This window comes from Hippocampus bargibanti, linkage group LG20 (genome assembly GCF_051943395.1).
Source record: "Hippocampus bargibanti isolate YZ-2025 linkage group LG20, ASM5194339v1, whole genome shotgun sequence".
NCBI lineage: Eukaryota > Metazoa > Chordata > Actinopteri > Syngnathiformes > Syngnathidae > Hippocampus > Hippocampus bargibanti.
Window position 1 is genome coordinate 6,351,461 of NC_142753.1, and position 22,823 is coordinate 6,374,283.

The following is a 22,823-nucleotide window of genomic DNA, read 5'->3' on the forward strand; positions in this document are numbered from 1 at the left end:
GGGAAGGGGTGCAATAGCTTGACGGTTGGACACTCGACCACGTCAGGATGTATGTGACAGCAATAGAAGCACAAAAAATGGACAACTGTGATTTTCCAACACAGCTAGTGGCAAACAATGGCATTCACACAGATGAGGTGTTCCCATCCAAAACTACTTTATCTGGCACCGGAAGGGACTCTAAACGCACGAGGCTTACGTTGACTTTCTTTGTAAACCAAAGATGCTCTGCGCACGAGCGACGGTTCGGTGTTGTTGTGCCTTGGTGGTGGCGGTGGGGGAACCTGGTTTAGAAAAGGTTAAAAGGGTGTTTAGGACCTCGGTGACCGCATTGTTTTTCGTAACTTTGGAGAGTCCTGCCCAGAGTCAAGAAAATGACTGTATTTTCCGGACTATAAGGCGCACCGGACTATACGAAGTACCTTCAATGAATGACATGTTTCAAAAAGTTTTCCATATATAATGTACCATTTTTGAAGATATTGAAGGCTTTGCGGTACGCCTTACACACCGAAAATTACGGTACTCTGTTTTGTTGTCGTTACCTACAATAAGTCATGAATCGTGAGTGGCAGTGACAGAGAGGCATTTTTTTATAGGTAAGTCAAGCATTTGACTTTAAGAACGAGTTTGGACATTTATGGTTGTCGCTCACGTAGCCGACGTTGTTATCGTTGACATTTACCTGTCACGCGGCGAGGCACAGAGATTATGGGCGTTAATATGAAATTATTAAATCATTACTTCTGCCATAATTGTCGATGAAATGGAGGAGACACTCTACGAGAGAAAAAAACAAAAACGAACACAATGACAAAGGGGTACCAATCCCTACGCACTAGCTAATGTCACCCTCTCACACACACACACATGCCTCATTTGCATAATTAGTATACCGTCAGCACGTCCGTGTCTGGGGGTGACTCTCAAATTGAGTTGTTGACAGCGTCACAGAGAAATTGAACCTGGGTCCTGTCAAAAGGCTGACATTGATAGCATTAGCCGTGGAATTATTTGCAGTTAAGTGAACTGCCCATTTTCGTTTTCAAAATCAACGACTCGAATGCCGTTCGTATTGTGTTTTTATTGCACGGCCTGGCCAATATGAGCCGTGTCAGGCGCCATTTCTGAACTGAAATGAATGTGAAGCCATGTGAGGCCAAACCCCCCTTGGGGAAGCACACCGATAGAGGCCGCCCGAGTCTCCGTGGCCGAACTCTACGCTGATGAGAAGTATTGAAATCGTAATGAAAGTGCCCCTGTGAAGGTTAGCGCCTAGCGCGTCGGGACTGGCTTTCATCTGCCGCTGACTCTTTTAATGAGTCAAAGATGCCAACCCGAGAGCAACATCTTTCTCGCGCAATCACACACACACAGTCTTGTTCAAACAAAGTACACAAATTATGGAGTCTAACGACACATGTACTAATAACACACAGAGCCAAAGCAACTTTAGCCAAAATGCATGTGTTGTCATTGATAACGTGTTGTCTTTGCACAAGTCGGAATATGCAGAGTTAACTAATTATCGAAATGTGATTTTATCGCATGTTCGGCAACAGCTGGGATCATGTCTGTTGATCTGTATTTACCGCCATGAAAATTGATACACCTGATGTCAATTTCTGGGGGGTTGGTTGACTGAAAAATCAGTTCAGAGGTAAGCTATCGTAGCAATCTTTAAGATAGATCAGTTGATTATTTAATACATGTAAACATGGACGTTTACTTTTCCATGTCAGGGGGGCTGTGACAAATCGCAGGACTTAATGAATCGGTGCAGGGAAGCTAAATTTTAGATAGGTGGTCTTACCTTGAAGGTGGACAAGGCCCGGTCCCTGCTATACCTGTCTATGGTGTGGAACTTGGAGGAGTGGTTGAGCTCATGGTACAACTCAGAGTGTCTTTTGCGAGTGTGCATCACTTTCTGGAAGGGAAGAAAGGAAGGGGAGACCCCCCAAAATAAACCAAAGAGAAAATAAAATTAAGTGGAAGGGAGAAGGGGCAAAGTAGGGTGGCCAAAATGGGGCTGGGGTGGGGGCTTTGGTAGCGTGTGCGTACAGAGCGAAGGGAACTACGGTGATGGGATTGAAGATGGCCAATGGCTTGCTAGCTGATGCAGTTATGGATTTTGTTGCCCCTTTTTCGAGTTTGGCAATTAGAGGGCTTGTTTTAATTGCTCGTTCGTGAAAAAAGTTTAAGTGCTTATTGCGCCATGTGTATGATAATGTCATTTCATACGCACAGTTCCCAGCTTGACCTAATACAGCCCCCCTCTTGAAAATAATTTGCCTTAGCTTAAAAATCAAAGAAAAGGCTAAATGCTATGCTATGGTCATGCAACAGCCAGTTGTGAATCCACTTCACTTGGCAGAAACAACAATTAGTAGCTTGCCACATGTCATACAGACGCTAAAATCACATTCTCCAATAAGATCAGGAGTGAATTTCCAGTCTTGAAAAGAACCCGATCCGAAACAAAACCCCTCCAAGTTCGGAAAGACCATTTTTATTTGACTTTCACGTGGAAATTTGGACAAGACTGGAAATTCCCAGCAAAGCAAAGTCGTTCTACAGAGACCGTGACTAAGGCACAGACATACCACAGCCAAACGATGCTGTTCCGACAAAACCAGCCGGTCAACCAAATGCAGTCACCCAAAACTCAACTACAAGTAACTATCCAGACACACAAAACAATCTACTTTGCTGTTTCTTGAACCAGAATCCCCGCCAGCGACATTGCGGCATAATCTCTCTTAATTGTAGGATACCACGTGATCAAGCTATAATTTATCCTCACGTTCATTTGTTGAGGCAGAAATAAGGGCATTTTGTTGGAGAAACAGCATACGTCTGTTCCGGAACCGCTATTTGTATTGCATGCAGGGGAGTACAGGGGTGGGGGGGGATTATGCGATGCTCCGACGTACGCTAAATCAAGTCCTTGACGGAAGCACTAACGGAAGCCAAGACAAGCAGGTGATGACGGTCCAAGACCTTACCTCAAAGTCCAGCTCAGAGTATCGTACTCTTTTCCTCTGCAAGAGGAGGGGGGAGGCCGAAGGGGAGAGAAGAAGGCATCAGTATCCACCCCCATGATCTTGATTTCTTGCTCTGACCCTCACCTTGTCGTTATATATTTTTTTAAATGCTAATATGTTCTGGTTTCCCAACACGGGACAAATTTTTCAGTCTAGATCAGTAATTTCTAAAAAAAACCTTGAACCCAGCCTCAAGTCATCCACTCGCAAGCGACAATTTTGCAGCTCCGGATGGTTCCGGCTAATCTGCGGCCACGGCGCTGAGTGGCGCCATGTTTTTCTGTCTCGCAATCTGGAGAACATATTGTTGCTGGTATAAATATTGATGCCCACCAAAGAAAACTCGGTTGTGTAAATGTACCGCTCACAAAAGATTTCCGTGACCTATTGACTTACCTTGATTTATCTGTCGGATTTACCTGCCTATGACTTTATAACCTCAAGCAAAAAACTGAAAACGGTTAACAAGCCGCGGCTCCCCGTGGAATTCTTCTTTGACTTCCAAAACGCGTACCCACCTCGAGGGATCCCGCCAAGAAGCTCGCGTCTGCGTTGTTGCTGCCTAGGTTGCGCGGTAGGGTCCTTGTTCTCTCCACCGCGGCCCCCCCTGTCAGGATTTGTCTGACTGAAGGCCTCTGGCCTGGCTTGAACTGCAGCGAATGCCCGTGAGGATGCATGTGAACCCCGTGAGGGTGTACGAGACCCCCCGGGGCCATCAGGTGGCCGTGTCCGTGGGGCAGCGTTTTGATTGTCCCGTAAGAACGGTTCAGGTTCATGTTGATGTTCATGTCGCCCACATTGGATGGCACAAAATCAGCCGGGTAGGCTTCGCTCTCGGCAGGGTGGAGGGTCAAGGGGGACGGCGGAGGGGGGAATGGGGGGTCGTCCACGGCGATGTTAAGAGGCTTGTCTTCGCCTCCCAGTCCAAGAGCTCCTCCTTGGGAGGACGGCGCTGGAGGTTTGATGCTCACCGTCCGTCGAGGTAGGACCATGTAGTCTCCTTCTCCTCCACTGCCCCCTCCGCCGCCGCTACCCCCGCTTCCGGCACTTCCGTCCTGGGAGGTGTTGGAGGACCCGGGTGGCCTTGCCCACCCGAGCCCGCTGTCGGTGCACAAGTAGATGGGAGCGCCACAGCGTTGTTGTCTTTGCTGGTCGATATTCATCTCCTTCTTCAAGGAGGTCTCGCTCAGCTCGTTGAGCCCTCCAAGCTGTGGAACCTGAAGGAAGTACAGTTGGTACTACTTCACGTATATTCTTTTAAATGCGATAAAATCAACAGTTTACCTTTCATCCAGTGTTCATGCCGCCAGACTTCCCACAGTGGGAAACACATTTTCCCTTTTATGTTTGACTTGATTTGAGGCAAACTTTTGCAGCCTTGACGGATATATTTTTCTTTTCAAAGTGATGCCGGTGTTCCGGAAACTTGTCCGATGGCGTATTTTTTCAAAAGTTTTTTCTTGTGAAAAGTAAGGTTATCTCGAATGACAGCCTGAACATTAATCGCAATGGTAGCAAGAGAAGTGTCAAATATTTATCCGTGCTGTGTTTTGATTTTTGTTTTTGGGAGAACGTTTGCATTAATGGAGTTCTGGGACTACAAAAACATTCAATACATTGTTAGAATCCTTAGACTCTCTTCTTTCATTAAAAACGTGTTAATTCCTAAATTATATGGAGTTATTTGAGCTTGAAATGGAGGTGTCTGTACAAAATACAATGCAATACATACATATTGGTTCATATAGCGCTTTAACAGCAGCTGAATCTGGAACAAAGCGCTACCATGGAAAAAAGGGAAATACTGCCCCCTTGTGGAAAAAAAAACCCAAAATAAAACCCAAACTATTTCGGGAATGGCGCTCATATTTTCAATTCCCGAATAAATTTGTCAATGGCAGTGAACGTGTTAAGGAAAGAATGGCCATCCCCATACCTGCACGCCAAGGTTGGGAGGTGGGATGTTCCCGGGGAGGGAGCTGAAATTCACCCCGTCATGATGGGCAGCAAGTTTGGGGTCATCGTCATCATCCAGGGAGATCCGAGACAAGGTGCCCGTGATGGTGGCTGGGTTGCAGGTGTTCACCTCCTTGAAAATGACTGAAAAGGGACACGAGGTACGAAAGGTTCCCGTCGGGGGAAGCAAAGGCGCAGAGGGTGGAGGAAAAATCAGGGGATGAAGCATTAGGTTGTCAAAAGAAGAAGAGCGGTTGAAAGGGACACAATTTAGGGATCCTGTAGCTTTTAGTTATGTGAGCTCTAGTCGTATTCGCCACGACAAGTCAACCATTTCACAAAACACATCGATGCTATGTTGGTTTTACGTTGTTTGTGACCTTAAGCCCAGCATATAATTGGCTCGAGGGCCACCATTTTTTTTTAACAGCTCACAGAATGAGCCTCAATCCCCACAAATGAAATCGACCCAAATGCCTTTATTATCTCTGATCACGCAGGCATGCTGTGGCAGCATGCATCGATTCATGCCCAACTCATTTTTGTTTTTATTTTTTTTCTCCCCAATTTACTGCAATGCTGTCAATGGAAGAAATGTTGCTGGAGGTTCGTTGCCATGCAAATTAATTAGGACAGAAATTGTTTTTTTAGCTCCATGCTGCTTGTAGAAAAATACATCCAGGCTATATCCACACATAAACAGGTATTTTAAAAAATGTTAATTTAAAACAGATTCTTATCTTAGAGTCAGTGTATTGTCGGTGTTCAAATACCTGACATGTTTCGGCGTCTACTTCCGCCTTCGTCAGAGTGTCATGTCAGGTATTTGAACACCGACAATACACTTTCTGTAACATAAGAATCTATTTTAAATTAGATATCAAGTAGACAGGATGAACTTAACACAACTAGTATTTTTAAAAATATTGTTGTTTTGTTTCTGTCCAGCAACAAAATATGTATGAGAATGCTGCCAGGAAAAAAAAACTATGCTGTTACATTCACAAAAATCCATATATCCGTTTATGTGGCTATCGCCTCTTTTGAAATTGTATCATTCCACGTACGCCGTAAAGGGCCAACGGAATCATGCTTTGACCTCATGCTCACGAATGCCCCCGACCAGGAAACAAAGAGCAATTATTGTTAAAAAGGCATCCTTTTTTTATGAAGCGCAAAGTGGATTCGACTCATTGGACAATCGCCCTTATGCAAAACGCGATCTATGCACGCAAGAAAAAAAAAAGTGCCCCTTATAGAGTTGAATGTCGGTGCACATTCCACCATGATGTCTCTTATCCACTGGCTTTCATCCTCTCCTCTTTCATCTAGAACTGCTTCATATCATCGTGTTTGTACTCAAACCCCATAGAGTACATGGGGTTGTTAAGCTTGCACAGCTGTCCATGTTTTTATATTCCTGTTGTGTTTATTATTTTGCTTTGTGTTGACTATGATGTGAAGAAGCGCTTTGTTAGAGCTGCAGCTGTTGTGAAAGCGCTATATAAATTAGGATTTATTGTATTGTATTGTATTGTATGGAGCTCTGTAAAGATTGAAAAGTGGAGTTCTTGAGAATGACCCGGGGGGAGTTCATTCAAGTTTATAGTCGGGGATCAGGCAGGGTTAGTGCGGGTTAGGGCGACTTACATGGGTGTCCTCTTTCTGCAAGGTTGGGAGGAGGGGAAAGTGACTCCGTGTTAATCCTTCAAATGTACAATTGGATACATCCGAAAACATCCAAAAACACACATCTATTAAAACACACTGTTAACCACTTTGAAGTCACCAGTGTGGCATTTTCATGCGGGATTAAAATGTCACATTAAAGCAGAGTGTGATTGATAAGCGAGAGTAATTCATTCATGGGCGCGTGCGGTATATAATCCACTTCCATCTTGACGTTATTCTTATGTAACTGTGATGCCAATTGCATTGAACAAAAGAAATGGTGGGAAAACATGGCCGACTCACCTGTCTGGCATGCCAAGTCCACATCCTTCTCAAAATCGGTCTGAGAAAAGAAAAGCGAAGTGAGTGGAGAAAAGGAAAGAAAAAAGTGACTGGCTAGGATATGCACATTGACATGAGAAGCAGCTTGCATCAGATGAGCGATGAGGATCTCAAGCGGCCGCCTCCGTGCACCCGTTCACTATCAAATGAAGTTGTTGTTTTTTTTCTTCTTCTGACAAAAAGTCAAAACTAAGTCTGATCATCTTTACAACATCCTTCTCGAAACAGATCTTGCACAATCTGGGATTTGATAGTGAAGGAGTACCTCGTAGATATATATATATTTATTTTTCTAGTGGGTTTATTGCACTCATTGCAATTTATTCCCGCACAGCCACAGCTTGCTCGGTTGAAACTGACAGAAAGGTGCAATGTGTAAAAAAAGTGAACGCAATGAATTTGATGTTCGCATGATAGCGTCCGCGGCCATTTTGCTTAGCGCGGCAAAAAGCGGTGAAGGGGGAAACCAGTTTTCGTCCATATCGACGTAAAAACTGCTTGCGTGAATCACGTTGCGCTCGTATCACTAAAGAAATCATTTTATGCGCTCATTATTTGATATTGATATACTTTGCATTATTGTTGCATTATTGTTTTGCATTTTGCAATGCCGTCGCGTTGGATTTTATGTAATTATAAACCATTTAAAACTACCCAATCGTACAGTACAGCATCATTATTATATATTTAATATCTATATATTTTTTGTGTGTTTGTTTTATTTGTATTTTATTTAAATTTTTGTATTTTAGTTTGTATTTTAATTTGTACGTGTTATTGATTGAATTATGTATTTTTTATTGAATCGGGTATTTATTTATCAAATTGCTTGTCGATTTTTATTTATTTATGTATTTATTAGGTTTTTTTATTTACTTGTAGAATTATTTACTTTTTCAATTATGTATTTATTTCTTGAATTATTTATCAATTTCTATTATGTGTTTATCAAATTTATTGAATTCTTTGTTGAATTATTTATTGTATTATTTATTGAAGTAATTATGTCCTTATGAGCATATTTATGTATTTATTCATTTATTTGTTTGTTTATTGTTTTCGTTTATTTACAGATTGCACCTTTCCCCTCCTACCTATTCGACTGTCATTTTTTTTTTCTACTCGTGACATACTGTTTGGCCGGCAATGTGGTTGTAATTGTGGGCATTGTTGTTGTTGACGAGGCTTTGCTCGTGCAGATAGCCGAGACCGCGTCTGCGGTCGAGGCCGCCGTCGTTGCGGGGTAGACTGTGGGAACAGGCCTGCCGCTGGCACTCCGGCAGGACCAACTGTGGCCGGCACCCGGTCACGCACTGGCTTGTGCCGTAATGGGCCACATTTGGACCCTTCTGATGGTGCGGGAGAGCACAAAGTTGTCAGACGTGAAACCAAATTTGCGCAGCTTTCATAAGCGATCATCTTGTCACATCATGTTCCTTAAACGGAACATTTGATTCAAGTTGAATGAGGTGCCGTAGCGGGACGCTGTGCCAGGTAGGACGTTTCCAGGGATTAACATTGTAATGAGATTTCCTGTTGAGCATTGCAGGGGGGGGGCGGAGAGGGTGGATTCTTGCTACTTTGAATCAGCAACTGTCAAATTGTTTCAAATACGTTGTCTTTTTGTACTGATGACGCAATGGAAACCGGGAGAACAAAGTTCACTCATGCGCTTCCGTCCCTAATTGGAGGTTTATGAACACGCAATTGTCAAGAAAAGAATGAATTTTCCTGGAAATTCTCCGCTAGCTTAGCACAACTGAGGCTGATTAATTCTATAAAATATTCCATCAACTGGCAGAGTTATTAGGACAGTGTGGTCAATCCTCACAGAGGCATTCGGTGACCAATCATCTTTGTTGCAAAGATTTGTCATAGAAAAAAAAGATGTTAGGTAATAAAATAAGGTACAATCACTCCCTAAATTCGCATCTAAAAAATAACAACCTGATCGATCGTTAGTATGGAGGTGAATCCGTAACGGGATGAAATGGGTTTGCTTATTCACCATGATCTGCACCTGTCCGTTCTTGCAGGAGTCGGGAGAGTTCTCGCTGTCGTCTTTGCATCCCCCCATCCGACAGCGCATTGCATCTTGCACCTGAAGGGGGCGACAAAGGGTGGTGGTATTGAAAATATATAACATAGAGCGCCATTCCCGAATTTGTTGGGGTTTTGTTTTTTTCTTGCTTGGGTACCGATTAAGCGTTGGCCAAAGCCTCTGCTAATGTTTTTCCTTCCAGAAGTGGCCAGAATTTTGCTTTTTTCCATGTTAGCGCTTTGTTCCAGATTCAGCTGTTTTAAAACGCTTTATAAACCAATGTTTGTATTGCATTGTATTTTGACAGCTGCCCTCATTTCAAGCTCATATAACTCCAGACCTATATCATTTAGGATTTAACTGTTTTTGTCTGAAGAATGAAGAGAGTCTAAGGTTGCTTACGCTGCATTGAATGTTTATGTATTTTTAAAAATCAATATTCTGTGGGTCCTGGAATTCGAGTGACAATGATAAAAACCCTGGCACTGGAGTGGTCATGTGTGCAGTGAATGAGTTAATTGTGTACAAAATCAACCAGCCATTGATGGGCAAGCAGGCGTGTCATAACTAATCGACATCCGTCAGAAGCTTCATCGAACCCCTGACACGATTCACCCAACCACCCAGGATTCAAACGAACCCACGTTTAGAACAAAATGCTCTAACACGTGTACCGTCCTGGTGTCATATTTGCTTTTATTCCATTAAGCGTCCTGGCAACGCATCACAATTATTTGTTGAAGTATCATTTCTCATAACGGATTAAATCAAATAAATTGGATCGCGCCAGCCTTATTTTCCTTTCAGACTCCCCTGATATACCCCCCCCCCCCCCTCGCCACCTCCCTCCATGGCAGGAGCAACTTCATTTGTCAGCGTTGCCACTGTCAAATCCCCCAAAGACCACCACGGGCCGGGAAACAAGAGCACTCGGATAGCAAGTGATGCGAGAGCGAATGAGTGCATCTCCATTCTCACTGAGGTGGTCTTATGTGAGTGTACGCGGCGCTGCAAATGGATTGGATTGGAGCGGCATCCATGTCTGAATACTGCATGGGCGAGCTTATTGCCTCCATTGTTTCCTTGCATCCGTCCTTCTCTTCCGTCTACGCCTGCACTCGTCTTCGGAGGCCATCGTTGTCGCTGTATGTGTGCGGCGTCCATTTCGGACAATGACAAAAACCCTGGCACTGGGGTGGTCACATTTTTGCACATCTGTCAGTGAATGAGTTAAATGTGGCTTGCCGTTTTCATATTCACTTACGATATGCAAGCGGGTGATGCCGGATACAAGGAAGAGTGCAGGTGTAACAGCAGAAAATCCGACAATCGCTCTCCGTGTGGGCGTATCAATGGCGTCGAATCATATACGTGCATAATAACTTTAAAATGCAGCATACCCGGGAGGGCGCCGCAAAGCCCTTTGCAAATTCACATTGGGGAGGTATTAGCCAGCGACTTATCGTCTTATTCCATACAACATCTTGCTAAGCTCCTTAAAGCAGGCTTGGCTCCGATGGACAATGCGGTGGTGCGATCTGGCATTATGAAGACGGCGCACACCAACATTGGACATAAGCAGCCAGTTAATCCCCGTCAAGTCTGATCTGCTTGTGTTCCCATGCGCCCTTAACCTGACCTGGAAACTAGCATGAACTCTTACAAAATTCAACCCCACCTGTAGAAGAACACGATTGCGCGGGAATGGGACTCACCTCTCTCCGCATGGCGCAGTGAATGGTGATTATCACGAAACCTTGGACCGAGTCGAAGACGGCAAAGAGGACCTAAGGCGGAACATTTGACACCTGTTTAGTTTTTGCGCATATAGTTTATCAATCTCCGGGATCAATCACCTGGAAGAGTGTGGAGCGGCGATCGGTTATGGCCAACACAGCTGACATCCACGTGAGGGCCAGCAACGGAAGGACCACACAAGAGCTCCACAGAGACGCACTATAGAAAAGCAATCGGGAAGAACGAGGAATAAAGAAGGGAGGACATGAACAAAAAGCAAAATGCTGCCCCCTCGCGGAAGGGAAAAAAAACATTTCCAGAGATCTGACCAGCGCTATATCGGCACCCAAGCAAGAAAAACCAAAACCTGAACAAATTCGGGACTGGCGCTCCACATCACACTTTTTAATTGTGGAATACATTCGGGGATGGCAGCGAATGAGTTAATTAAAATTAAATCAAATAAAACAAAAATAAAGTACATTAAATTAAATCATATTATTAATCAAATTATTAAAGTACATACAATTAAACTAAATTAAAGTAAATTAAATTAACCTTTATTAGTCTCATAGTGAAGAAATTCACAACATTCCACATTGATGACATTTTATAGAGTAGACTGTTTGGAGTCCTTCAATCATCTCCAATTGGTCCAAAATGCTGCTGATCACCTCCTATCTGGATGGACCTCAGAGAAGCTAGCCCAGAATGTTTTGGCTCCCTGTAAATTTTTAGGGTCCGTTTTAAGACTGTGTTAATCTTTTAAAAGAAACATATTTTCATTTTGCTCTCTAAATGAAGGTTAAATTCAGATAGCATGCACGCTAGTTGATGTCCAACCATCCATCCTGCAACCAGAGCAGGAAAAAAAATCAAAAACTGTCGCTAACGTACACCACAAGTGCGATTACATCACAGCAGGCAATCGTCCGGAACACACATCTGAGCTCTGGGGCGGGCTCGTTTTACAAAAATACGGGCAAACTCAAACAGGTCATCCGAGGACGAGACTGATGACATGCAGAGAATTGCAGTACACTTGATTTACCGTGAGCGCTTTCAGGCTGCCGAACCACGACGGCACTTTACCACGTTGAGGTATGGCATACCGAAAGCCATCAGACTATGCAATCGGATGTTTGACAGCAATAGACTGCGCGAACTTCTGCTGGCCTCAAATCTCAGTAAAATCGTTGCGCGTTTAACATGTTATGTTATGGCATGGGTCACTTGTATTCTGCATCACCTGAGGACAATTGTCATAAAATCTGATCACTCGCAGTGGAAGCGTTGTTCCTTTCATTCTTCTTCTTCTTCTTCTTCTTCTTCTTCTTCTTCTTCTTCTTCTTCTTCTTCTTCTTCTTCTTCCTCTTCTTATTCTTAGTATTATTATTATTATTTTACTATTTCATATATTTATGTATTTATTTGTCAGCCGAACACATCTAAATGTCACCTTGTATAATTACCAACAGCTGGAGATTAAAAGGACGGTGCGGAGCGTGTGAAAATGTCGAAATGGAGAAAGAGAGACTTCCAAGAAATGAGACATGTCGCTACCGCACAGTGAAAGTCACATTTTTGTTTTTCTTTTCAAAATGACAATAATCACTTTTTTAAAATTGCTTTTTGTCATTGCGAAATGTGGATATAGTGGGCTGTGACGATCACTTTGTGGTTGCTACAATTAAAAAAAAAAAAAAAAGGAGGGGGTATTGGGGGAGCGTGAAAAGAGATGAAGATGGACTAACATGGCACTGCTGGCAGTGGAGCTGGAGAGAGCGGTGCTCGAGATCACGCCGCACTTGGAGCATTTCAGTAGAAGTCGGCTACGCGCCTCCACCGGGACACTTTGGGGCATATCGTGCACATGCGTACACGATACAAAACACGGTCACAAATAGTGAAGGTCGGGGGGTGGAAACAAATGTTCCATGTATCCAATGTACACAAGTGTGGCAGGAAAATAAGGGGAGGGAGGGACGTCACGATGAGCGGGAGTGGTAGGGGGGGAGAAAAACATAAGCAAATTAAAATCAGATTTTAAAAAGCAGAACAGAAGAAGAAAAAGAAATAAAAATACGAATTTGGAGTCAGAGTGTGAGGGAAAGACATTGCATTGACACAGATGGGAAATGTGCCGATCATCCGATTCTGCTACTGGCAAAAACGGACAATTCCATCAAAATTGAAATTTTGTTCGAATTTACATTCCAAATTTGATTTTGATCATTAACTCATTCACTGCCAGACATGTGCAAAAATGTGTCCACTCCGCTGCCAGGGTTTTTGTCATTGTCACTCGAATTCTACAGAATATTAACTCGATTGATTGCTCAAGTTGCAGATTCACCTACGCACATACACCCAACCTGTTTTTAACAGTTATTTAGTGGGATAGCGGAAAGGAAAACTGATTCATTTAAAAAAAAAGTCAACGACATAGGCTACCATTAGCGTAATGTCTTTTTCTTATGAAGCCAATGAAAGCAACGGGCTGTGATGGGATCCTAATGTAGCGCGGCCGCCGCATATTTTTATTATTTTCAACTTGTTTTTCTCATAATTAAACGAGAAATCACAAGGAAGTGCAAAAAAAAGATTATCAGTCTTTTTTTTAACTCATTAACTGCCGTTCAGGAATTTATTCGGGAATTGAAAATATGACGTAGAGCGCCATTCACAAATTTGTTCAGATTTTGTTTTTCCTTGCTTGGGTTCCGATAAAGTGCTGGCCATGTACTCTGGCAATGTTTTTCCCTTCCACAAGGGGGCGGATTTTCCCTTTTTCTCATGTTAGCGCTTTGTTCCAGCGTCAGCTGTTGTTAAAGCTCTATATAAACCAATATGAATGTATTGCATTGTAATTTGGACAGCCACCCTCATTTCAAGCTCAGATAACTCCAGACCAATATGAAATAAGAATTAATCCTATTTTACTGTTGAAAAAAGAGATTCTCAGGTTTCTTACGCTGCATTGAATGTTTATGTAGTCCTAAAACTCAATATTCTGTGGGTCCTGGAATTCGAGTGATAATGGACAAAAACCCTGGCACTGGAGTGGACACATTTTTGCATGTCTGGCAGTGTATGAGTAAAGAAATAGAATTTTTTGTTATGTTGTTCTTTTTGTGGCGTCACTGCAAGTTATTTTAATCGCATCAATGGTGTATAGCATTTGATTAGCATTCTGTGCTCATTTTCACGTCAGTGAATATCACGGATGGACTTGAAAGCATCAACGTGTCATAAAATGCCGGCAGAGTTACAAAAATCACCATGAATAACAGTTGTTTTGTAGTTTGTGTCTTGGGGCGGGAGGGGGGTGAGCGATTCAGACAAAGTGTCAAATATATTTGAAGCGGCACGGGTATGGTTGAACATGGCTTTGTGTGACTCGATGGGTTGAGTGTGAAGTCTACTTACCCCGCTCGCTGCTTTTTGGACTTGTCGGAGATGCCGTCTCGAGACATGAGCTTGTTAAACACCACGATTCCAATGAGCATATTCACCTGAGGGAGGCAAAAGGGGGGGGGGGGTGTTTGATGAAGATGGCGCTAATGGCTTGCCAACAGGGACTTTCATCTCCAATCGCATCTCCATGGCTTTGTGTTTTCAAGCTCTAGCGGAATCTCAGATTACTTTTGAATTGCAGTGATGATTTAGAAAAGGGAAATGATAAAGTGAATAGCGGAAAGGCTCCCGTGTTTTCTTTGGGAGAAATATTTCGAGCTTTATGCATAGTCTTGCTAACACCGGCGACATTGTTGGTGATGACTAACTTTAAAATTACTCATTTTAATTTTCCAGCCATGTTGTTTGTTTTTGTTATCTCTATCAGGACCTTTTTTTGCACAGTCAGCAGATTTGCAGTTGCAGAAAAAAATGAACGAACTGACTAAAGGTGAACTTTCTCTTTGTCAATGTGACGCCTGGAAAGAAGACGTGTTTGTGATGTCATGAGGGCTTCACAAAAAAAGCAAACTTTTTTAAACAATGTTTATGGCTGTTTGTGTGTGATTGATGCTGTAGGTCTCTATCGGTGATCATGCCAATCTGAATTAAGATTTATTTATATTTTTACACCCCACCACCCATCTCCCCCCAAATTATAGAACACTCACCAATACTATGAGAGCGGCGGGTCCGACGAAGGCATAAAGCAACCCCCCCTCGAGGGATAACCAGCAACTACAAGAGAAGAGGGAACATGTGTATTAACGCGAGAACGCAAATTTTGTGTTGTCAATTTGTAGGAATGCATAGTAGTGCTAAATCCCAATCTATATATTTTTAATATATCTTTTTTTTATTTCATTAATGTGTTTCTTTACATAAAAGCAGAAACAAGAAAAATAATTTTACATTTTGGGCCAGATGCTGCAACGCTGGTCAGAGTTTTACCTCCATGTCAAGTCGACATATTTATTTATAGCCCTGATACTACCCCGAGCCCCCCCACCCCGTTTTTCCCCTTATTTTTTAAGTCTGAGCGAGTTACATAATCTCTGACTGGGGTCGAGTGAAGCGGTACATCTCCTTTGCATCTGATCAGCATCTCTGCATTGCAGTAAGTCTGCGGACTGATCTTTCTGAGATTGCTACCGCAGCGTCGCACCCCCCCCCCCTCAAAAAAAAAAAAAAAAAAAAATAGCATAAACCGTCGCAAATAAACGGGAGGATTTCACCTCCCGTTTATTTGCGCCAGCCTAACTCTAATGAAGATGCATCGCTGCGGTGGAGGGGTGGAAAGGAGGGTTTGATCTCAACGCCATTTTCATTCAATCACAATAAATGTAACGCCGCTCTTTCATTTGGTGTTTCCTTATTGAACCTCCTGATGGTTAAAATGCCATCTGGAAACGATAAATTAACGCAGCGTGAAGCGGCAAGGCCGCCATTTTTTATTCTCGACCACCGGACGGGATGGTTAATCTTCTCCGAATTAGGCAGGGGGCGCTCTTTTTCCCCCTCTGTATATTTTGCTAAAATACATTTTTAAAAAGTAGTTTGTAAAGGGTGCATCGATCAGGAAAGGGCGGGTGGCGGCTACTCACTAGCTGGCGGTGCCGTAGCCTCTTGCTCTGGTGAACCCAACCGACACGGCGACGACTAAGGCTGGAAGACCTGCAAGGCAAAGAGAAATAAATCCAAAACTGTGACACGATTTAATTAGATTCTGAAAAAAAAGAATGTGAACCCTTTTCAATCGTCGACTTTCGACATTCTCGACATATTTGATGTGCAGCTAGAGGTCGCGCTGCGCCCATAAATCACCTTGCCACCTTGCTCGCATCCCATTTTTTGGTTTTATTTATGTCTGACATCTAATGGGAACGTTTTCTGTAAGTCATTTGATTCACGCCGTACATACATAGGTTTTAAGATATTGCATCCGATATTCAAAACATATGCATGAAATATGTCAATCGAGGTAGTAAGCGGCACGAAAAATGAATGGATGGATGTCAATCGAGGTGTGTTTGAGACCAAAGTAAGAGACTGGGTGTCCCATAATGGCCCGTCGTGAGCTTGATTTTATAAATGATCATGTTTAAAAATTGATTGTGGCCACCAAAGCGACGGGAACAACATTAACAAAGTGCGGACCTTGGGCAAAATGCGGCCCCCAGTCAGTTTTCTTCCGGCCCGCAGAACTGGAGTGGATGAATTTTTGCACATGTCTGGCAGTGAATGAGTTAGTTGAAATAAAAGTAAATATTTGTTAAACACAGACTAGATCGCTGTAATGTATTTAAATGAATAAACACCCCGGCCAACTGTTGCATGAATTGGAGGCTGCAAAATTCCGTCGTGCTTTTCTGTCGATATCTGACTGTACAAACATCTGCCGTATTTTCTTATCTGGGAAGACCATAAGCCTGGTGGCTGATTAGACCGCATGGATCAATAGGAAGTGGAATGAAGTGCGAAAAAACCTCGCCGGGGGTGGCTCTGATCTTATCGTGTCTTGGATTGTCCTCGAACGTTCCTGCAGGACAATGAAGGCAACAAGAGAGCCCCTTTTTACACCAAAACAAAGTTGGTCTTTTGTTGGGCGTTTGATCTTAGCTTCTTTGGTGCTTAACCAGTTCTTACAAAAAATGTGTTGGGCTTCAAAAAGAGCTAAATTGAGATTTTATTAATTCGTAATCTGTTACATTTGTACATGAAATGTCTTTGTCACCCCGTCCGCTACCTCCCGTCAGTCTGAATCCAAGTCATAAAAGCTTCCTCACAGATATTTGCAGTTGACTCCGGCATAGGGATGAGATCTTGTGTATTGGAAGTGAAAAGAGAGGGTTTTTTTTTCCTTTCTTTCTTTTTTCTTGCATCACAGTCAAGCGTGATGGCGAGTGCCAGCAAAGTGGAGGCAATTAACGCAAAGTTTGGAGGAGGAATACTCCAGCACGCCGCTAATGCTATTAAGTGTAGCCAAATTGAAATGAACAATCAGTGGGCTCGTGAAGATGGGCGGCATCGAGATTCATGTTGCGTCTCTATTTATTTTTTTTTATTTTTTGGGTGCATATTGAATGGCAAGATGAAAGCCCCGTCATCTGGCCGAGAAAAAGACGGGAATCATCCATGAAGAGAAACCTCATTGCAACAATTTAATTTTGTCTCCCGTGGCAGCTTTGAGTTGCTTGTTTGTCAGCTTTGAGAGAAATGAGAAGGACTGCTTGTTTCGTCAAGTGAAGGGACTTGGAGGTCCTCCGCAATAATTGGAGAAAAAAAAAAACACGGCGTTGCAGCAGGCTGAGGGTTGCGCTCGGTCCATTTTGTGAGAGAAATTGATCAACTGGAATTAACATTTTCAACCCAGTTTGAATCCCTAAGCTTTTTTTATCACCAAAATCCCCCACGCGAATGTAAACTGTCTCCATCTACCAGTTCAACAAACGATATTGAAATCCAGGTTCTGAATTCAAATAAAATAGGACTGAAAAACAAAAACAAAACAAACAAATAGATATAAAGTAAATAAATACGTAAATAGCCCAATAAATCATAAATGAATAAATAAATAAATAAATAAATAAATAAATAGCCACATAAATAAAAACTAAATAATAAATAAATGAGAAAAATGAATGAATAAATAAATAAACAAATACATTGTGCTAAGTCAATTCTGTCTTTTCTGAAATGCTACAATAGCTATCTGTATCTAAACTGTATAGTGCCACTTAGCAGTTTTTTTGACGACGATACTAGTGCAGCGTGTTCTACCGGAAACAAATTCCTTGTGTGTTCTACATACTTGGCAATAAAGATGATTCTGATTCTGATTCTGATCTGGCTGGCTGGCTAGCTATCTAGCTGGCTAGCTATTAACTATCTATTGACTTGCTCGCTAGCTTTCTATATATTGTCTTACTATTCTATTTGAGTTACATCGTTGAGTGAACCTTGGCGCGTGTGGCTGCCGCTGTTCACCCACAGAAAAACTTATCCTGTGACTGTAAAGTGACCTTGAGAGTTTGGAAAGGCGCTTATTAATGAAATGTATTATTATTATTAGTATTATTATTATTATTATTATTATTATTATTATTATTACATACATAAATAAATACATTAATACATAAATAAATATGTGAATAAATAAATACATGAATAAATACATAAATACGGCACTATAATAACCACAGTGGTCATTTGTGTGTAGCGTGTGCCACTCGTGAGTTCGACTCACCCCAGCCGAGGCACAGAAAGCGCTTGCGAATGAGTCGCGACCTCATTTTGCCGATGACCGCTAGGTAGGACTGCCAAGCTTCCGTCAGCACCCAGCAGAAAGAGGCCAAGAAGAAGAAATGAAGGAAGGCAGCAGTCACAGTACAAAGGCCCTGAGGGGAGACAAAATGCAGATGCATTTAATAAAAATGCTAATACAACGCTCGATATGTGCACTGATGCTCCTTATCTATTTCTTATGAAAAACTTATTTGGCTTATAGTCACATGTTCATTACAATCTTGACAGAAAATCTAATTCATACATGCAGTTTGCATTTCTGTGTGTTTATCGCTGTGCCGTACCTTGCTAAGCGTTTGTGATTGTCCCACCAAAATCAATAAATTGGAGGCCAGGATGGAAAGGCAAAAATTGACCAGGATGATGGACCTCTCTGAGCGGATATACCTTCCAATACACAGAATAGAAAAAAAGATAATATTTCTCCATAGATTGACTTTTACCATGTCAAAATTATTTGATGCAGGGGGAGGTGCTTACACGTTGCATGACGAAAGGCAATGTTGCATTAAAAAAAATGCCACATACCTCCAGAAGGCAGCATAGATAAGAAGCAGGATGAGCAGAGCGGAGCAGGAGACCCCGCAGCCCACCATCAGGGGCACTGAGGGCATACTGGTGGGACCCATTTCCTGATTAAAAAAAACAGATAGGAACGAATAATGAAGGGGTTGGGCCATTTCTGTTCACGGTAGCAGCCAATAAACATGGCTCCCATTGCGCTTGGCTCTTTGCTCGTCACTATGGCACTTGGCCTCTGTCCCAGAAAAAAATGGCGGCGTGAGGACACGAAACACCTCGCTTCGCGTTTCTGGCCGCGTTGGAGTTCTCCATCACAGTTTAGTCGCCATCTCTGTCTCACACGAGCCCCACGAGGTGTTTTAATGCGAATGACAGACGCGCACGCGCCACGTCGTAATTGAAAGGCCGCATGCCCATGAGCGCATCTGCTCAAGATGAGAAAGTTCAGCACCGAGAGTCCAAGGGCCAGTGAGAGAGGAAACATCGAGAAGGAGAGTGTCAAAGCTATCCTTTTTTGGTGCCCTTCAAAAGGAAGGCAATTTCTCCAGAGGAGAACGGAATAAGGATGGAATATCAATATGATATGCTCACAAATGCGGCGGGCCAAGTCGCAAACTCAAAACTCCTTCAATTTAGATTCTACCGCCGGCAAAGATTTCGAATCATGTTGAACTTGACACACAAAGGATGGCAGATTTCATGATGTATCGTATATGAGTAGCGCAGGGGTGTCCAAACGTTCTTGCCAATATGCATATCAAAATTTGATTGACTTTGAAAATTTTAATTAAAAAACACTTAACTTCACTTTTTTTAACACAAACTTTTCTATAACAGTTGAGCAGAAGTCATTGTCCTTTGGTTGATTGTCGCCATTTTAGATTTTTTTTTAATTTAGAAAATCACCATTTTAGAAAATTGACTAATCTACTGATGAGATTAGAGTCGATTAAAACAGCCTTTATTCATCTCACAGTGGAGAAATGTACATTTCACAGCAGCAATGTAAAGAAAGGAAGAAGTCGAAAAAACAAAATACAGGAGCTGCTGTAAAGGCATCCCATCTCGCGGGGCCATTTTGAAACCCAAACAACACTTTGCTGTTCCTAATTGGACCTCTAGATGGCAGTACTTAGCACATGCAGGTGACGGCGCTACTGCCCAATGTGTTCATTCTACATGCGTTCCAGGTATTATTGAATTCATGACGGAGGCTGCAAGCTGGATGAAAATTGACCTCATTCCGCATTTAGCCTCCGGGCCACACTTTGGACATATCTAAAGGAGCGGCTAGTCAGTTTGTTGTTCTTTAGCGTGAAGTCAATTACCCTGCAGCAGGTAATATAAAAAAAATATGATGTGATGCACCGCGAGCTAAACTTTAACAACAAATATAACATACCCCGTGTCGGTGTGCCTAATTATGTGGTTGCTAATTGCCGGGACATGTCAATGTTTTACCGGGTGAGTGATCGAATATTAAAGTACACAAGGTTGGAACACATTTCCTCTTAAATTACCCTCAAACAGACGCGGCTTAAGAAAAAAATATACTCGCTTGTGCAATTTACCCCGACTTACATCCACAAATCGTCCCTCAGCTCTTCATTGTGTCAATTTGTCCCACCGTGTTTTCTTTAATTAGTTGTGTTATGAAGGGTGATGCCATTATGCGTCTATTTCCATTCTGCCACGGTACAAATAAGCAAATACAAATTGGGCCGTAGGCTACAGTGTCATGCAAATGTCTCCTTTCATTTTTTATTCACTTTGTGTGTCTGTGTGTGAGAACCAAACAACGTCAGGGACCCCCCCTAATAAAATTAGAAGGTATGCATGCCTCTGCTTTATATGACCGAGTTCTCCTGAGCCCATCTGATTACCGTGAGATGGAAAAGCCAGATATTTTCAGCGCAGGAAGTATAACCTACTTAGCATTGCTCGCAAACACCCCTCCACTGGCGCAGACATGCCGATCACTGGAAAATATGGCAATGAATATGCAGTTTTCAAATTTGAAGTCAAAAATTATGACTGTTTTTATACAATAATAATACATTTCATTTTTAAGCGCCTTTCAAAACTCTCAAGGACACTTTACAGTCACGTGATTTTTTGTGTGCGGGCGAGCAGCGGCAGCCATTCGCGCCAGCGTTCACTCTACCCGGAAGTATGGTTTACATGGGACTATTTGAAATTTTCGTTGGAACTTTAGGAAGCATCGTGGAATTTTACAAGTTGGATTTGCTTTCGTGGGCCGAATAAAATGATATGACGGGCCAGATTTGGCCCCCGGGCCTTGACTTTGACACCCGAATTTTTAAGGATTGTTTGATTGCCTTTGTTTTTGCGTGCATGCCTGTTTTGTTTAGTTTTGTTTGGTTTTCATTGACTTGTGACGAAATGGGTGCAATGTCATTTGGGTTGATAGATCTGCACTTTAACCATCGTGACTAATACATTATTAACTACTGCGGCAAAAACTTACTGGGCTTCTTTCTCTCCGTATTCCTTCATTTTCCCTCCAAATTTCCACCTTTTTGACATTTCCGTTTACGCGTGGGCTCCATTTGTCCCACAATCTGCTTTGTAAGCCACATGACACCTGTAGTTACTCTCCTTGGATCTGTTTGTGTCTGGCTCGATTTGAAGCGTCAAGAGGGAAAATCGCTGGAAACGCGCCAACCGCATACACACAAACCCACATAGGCACAAAAGCCACTGCGTCTTTTGCCAGTCTCGGAGCGCTGTCTGACTGTGGTGAATATTTTGCGTATCTGGAAGTAACACAAAGTGGATTCCCAGGAAGGTCAGGGGGGGGGGGGGTCATGGAAAGGCGACACTTGGTCGGTAAAAGTGGAGGTGCACCATTAGATAAATGGGACTGGGTGGACAGTGGGGGAAGAGTAGTTGGCAGTCAGAGGAAGTAAAGCAAAGTGCTGTCAGGTCTTTGGAAAGTCTATTAGCACCCAATGCGAGAGTGGGTCAATCTATAAGAACATGCCCCCCTGCACTCCCCCCTAAACAACTTAAAAGCCTTTTTCAATCATGTCAAATGCACACCACAAGCCATGTGAGCTATTTATAGCTTGTTTTGCACCCTCAGGCTAACACACACACCCAGTCCTGATAAAATACTGACTGACTGTCCTCTTGACGGTTTTTCTCATCCATCACATGCACGCCAAAAAGTGACCTTTGCTAAGCTTAAGAAGAAAAATAAATAAATAAATAAATAAAAGAAGAAAATGAGTTTTGACACCTGCAAGGTTGCATGAAACATGCTCCTGTGACGATGGCGGTTTTCAATTTGCAGGCATCTTCGTATGTGTGGCGAGGTCATAATATCTTGATTATTTATAGATTTTTTAAGTCAGACACATTGCAGTCAAACTTTACCCCCACCATCCATCAAATTCTCACGATTACGACAAGATGCTAGGACCTGGAGTCTGCTGCCATAATCCAACTAACAGAGATGCCGTCTAAATTTATACTACGCAAACAGTTCACTGACCTGACCCGTTGGTAGTAGCTGTCTAATTACCCCCCCCCCCCTCCCCTCCCCTTCACACACCCCTCTATCAGAGTATGCACTGGTGACTCACCGGCTCTTTAGCTTGCTGTGCTAACACAGCGTAGGTGGATATCCTGCTGCACAGGCATTTGGTTTGGACGGTCGTTGATGCAAGCGTCTGGCAGCCTTCTGTGCCCCAGTTTTCAACGCCAGCTTCCCTGGAGGTGGAGGG

The 22,823-nt window shown here is 42.8% G+C and overlaps 1 protein-coding gene across 20 annotated transcripts in view; it reads right to left on the minus strand.

Annotated features, from left to right (window-relative positions):
* Nucleotides 1-22,823, minus strand: part of adgrb2 (adhesion G protein-coupled receptor B2) — an 85,403-nt gene that overhangs the window by 6,747 nt on the left and 55,833 nt on the right. For 8 of the 20 annotated variants that reach the window (XM_088986982.1, XM_088986995.1, XM_088986984.1 and 5 more), the window contains 18 exons: nt 22,683-22,809; nt 19,081-19,184; nt 18,837-18,939; nt 18,494-18,644; nt 15,852-15,921; nt 14,919-14,985; nt 14,221-14,306; nt 12,546-12,644; nt 10,911-11,010; nt 10,770-10,841; nt 9,022-9,114; nt 8,147-8,362; nt 6,975-7,014; nt 6,651-6,665; nt 4,981-5,144; nt 3,563-4,261; nt 3,006-3,041; nt 1,814-1,927 (listed from right to left, as the gene is read on the minus strand). In XM_088986982.1, the coding sequence (XP_088843108.1) occupies nt 1,814-1,927; nt 3,006-3,041; nt 3,563-4,261; nt 4,981-5,144; nt 6,651-6,665; nt 6,975-7,014; nt 8,147-8,362; nt 9,022-9,114; nt 10,770-10,841; nt 10,911-11,010; nt 12,546-12,644; nt 14,221-14,306; nt 14,919-14,985; nt 15,852-15,921; nt 18,494-18,644; nt 18,837-18,939; nt 19,081-19,184; nt 22,683-22,809 (2,356 nt within the window). Of the gene's footprint in view, nt 1-199; nt 285-896; nt 1,928-3,005; nt 3,042-3,562; nt 4,262-4,980; nt 5,145-6,650; nt 6,666-6,974; nt 7,015-8,146; nt 8,363-9,021; nt 9,115-10,769; nt 10,842-10,910; nt 11,011-12,545; nt 12,645-14,220; nt 14,307-14,918; nt 14,986-15,851; nt 15,922-18,493; nt 18,645-18,836; nt 18,940-19,080; nt 19,185-22,682; nt 22,810-22,823 lie in introns of those variants that run through there. The other 12 variants (XM_088986989.1, XM_088986985.1, XR_016113473.1 and 9 more) reach the window with 11 other exon arrangements.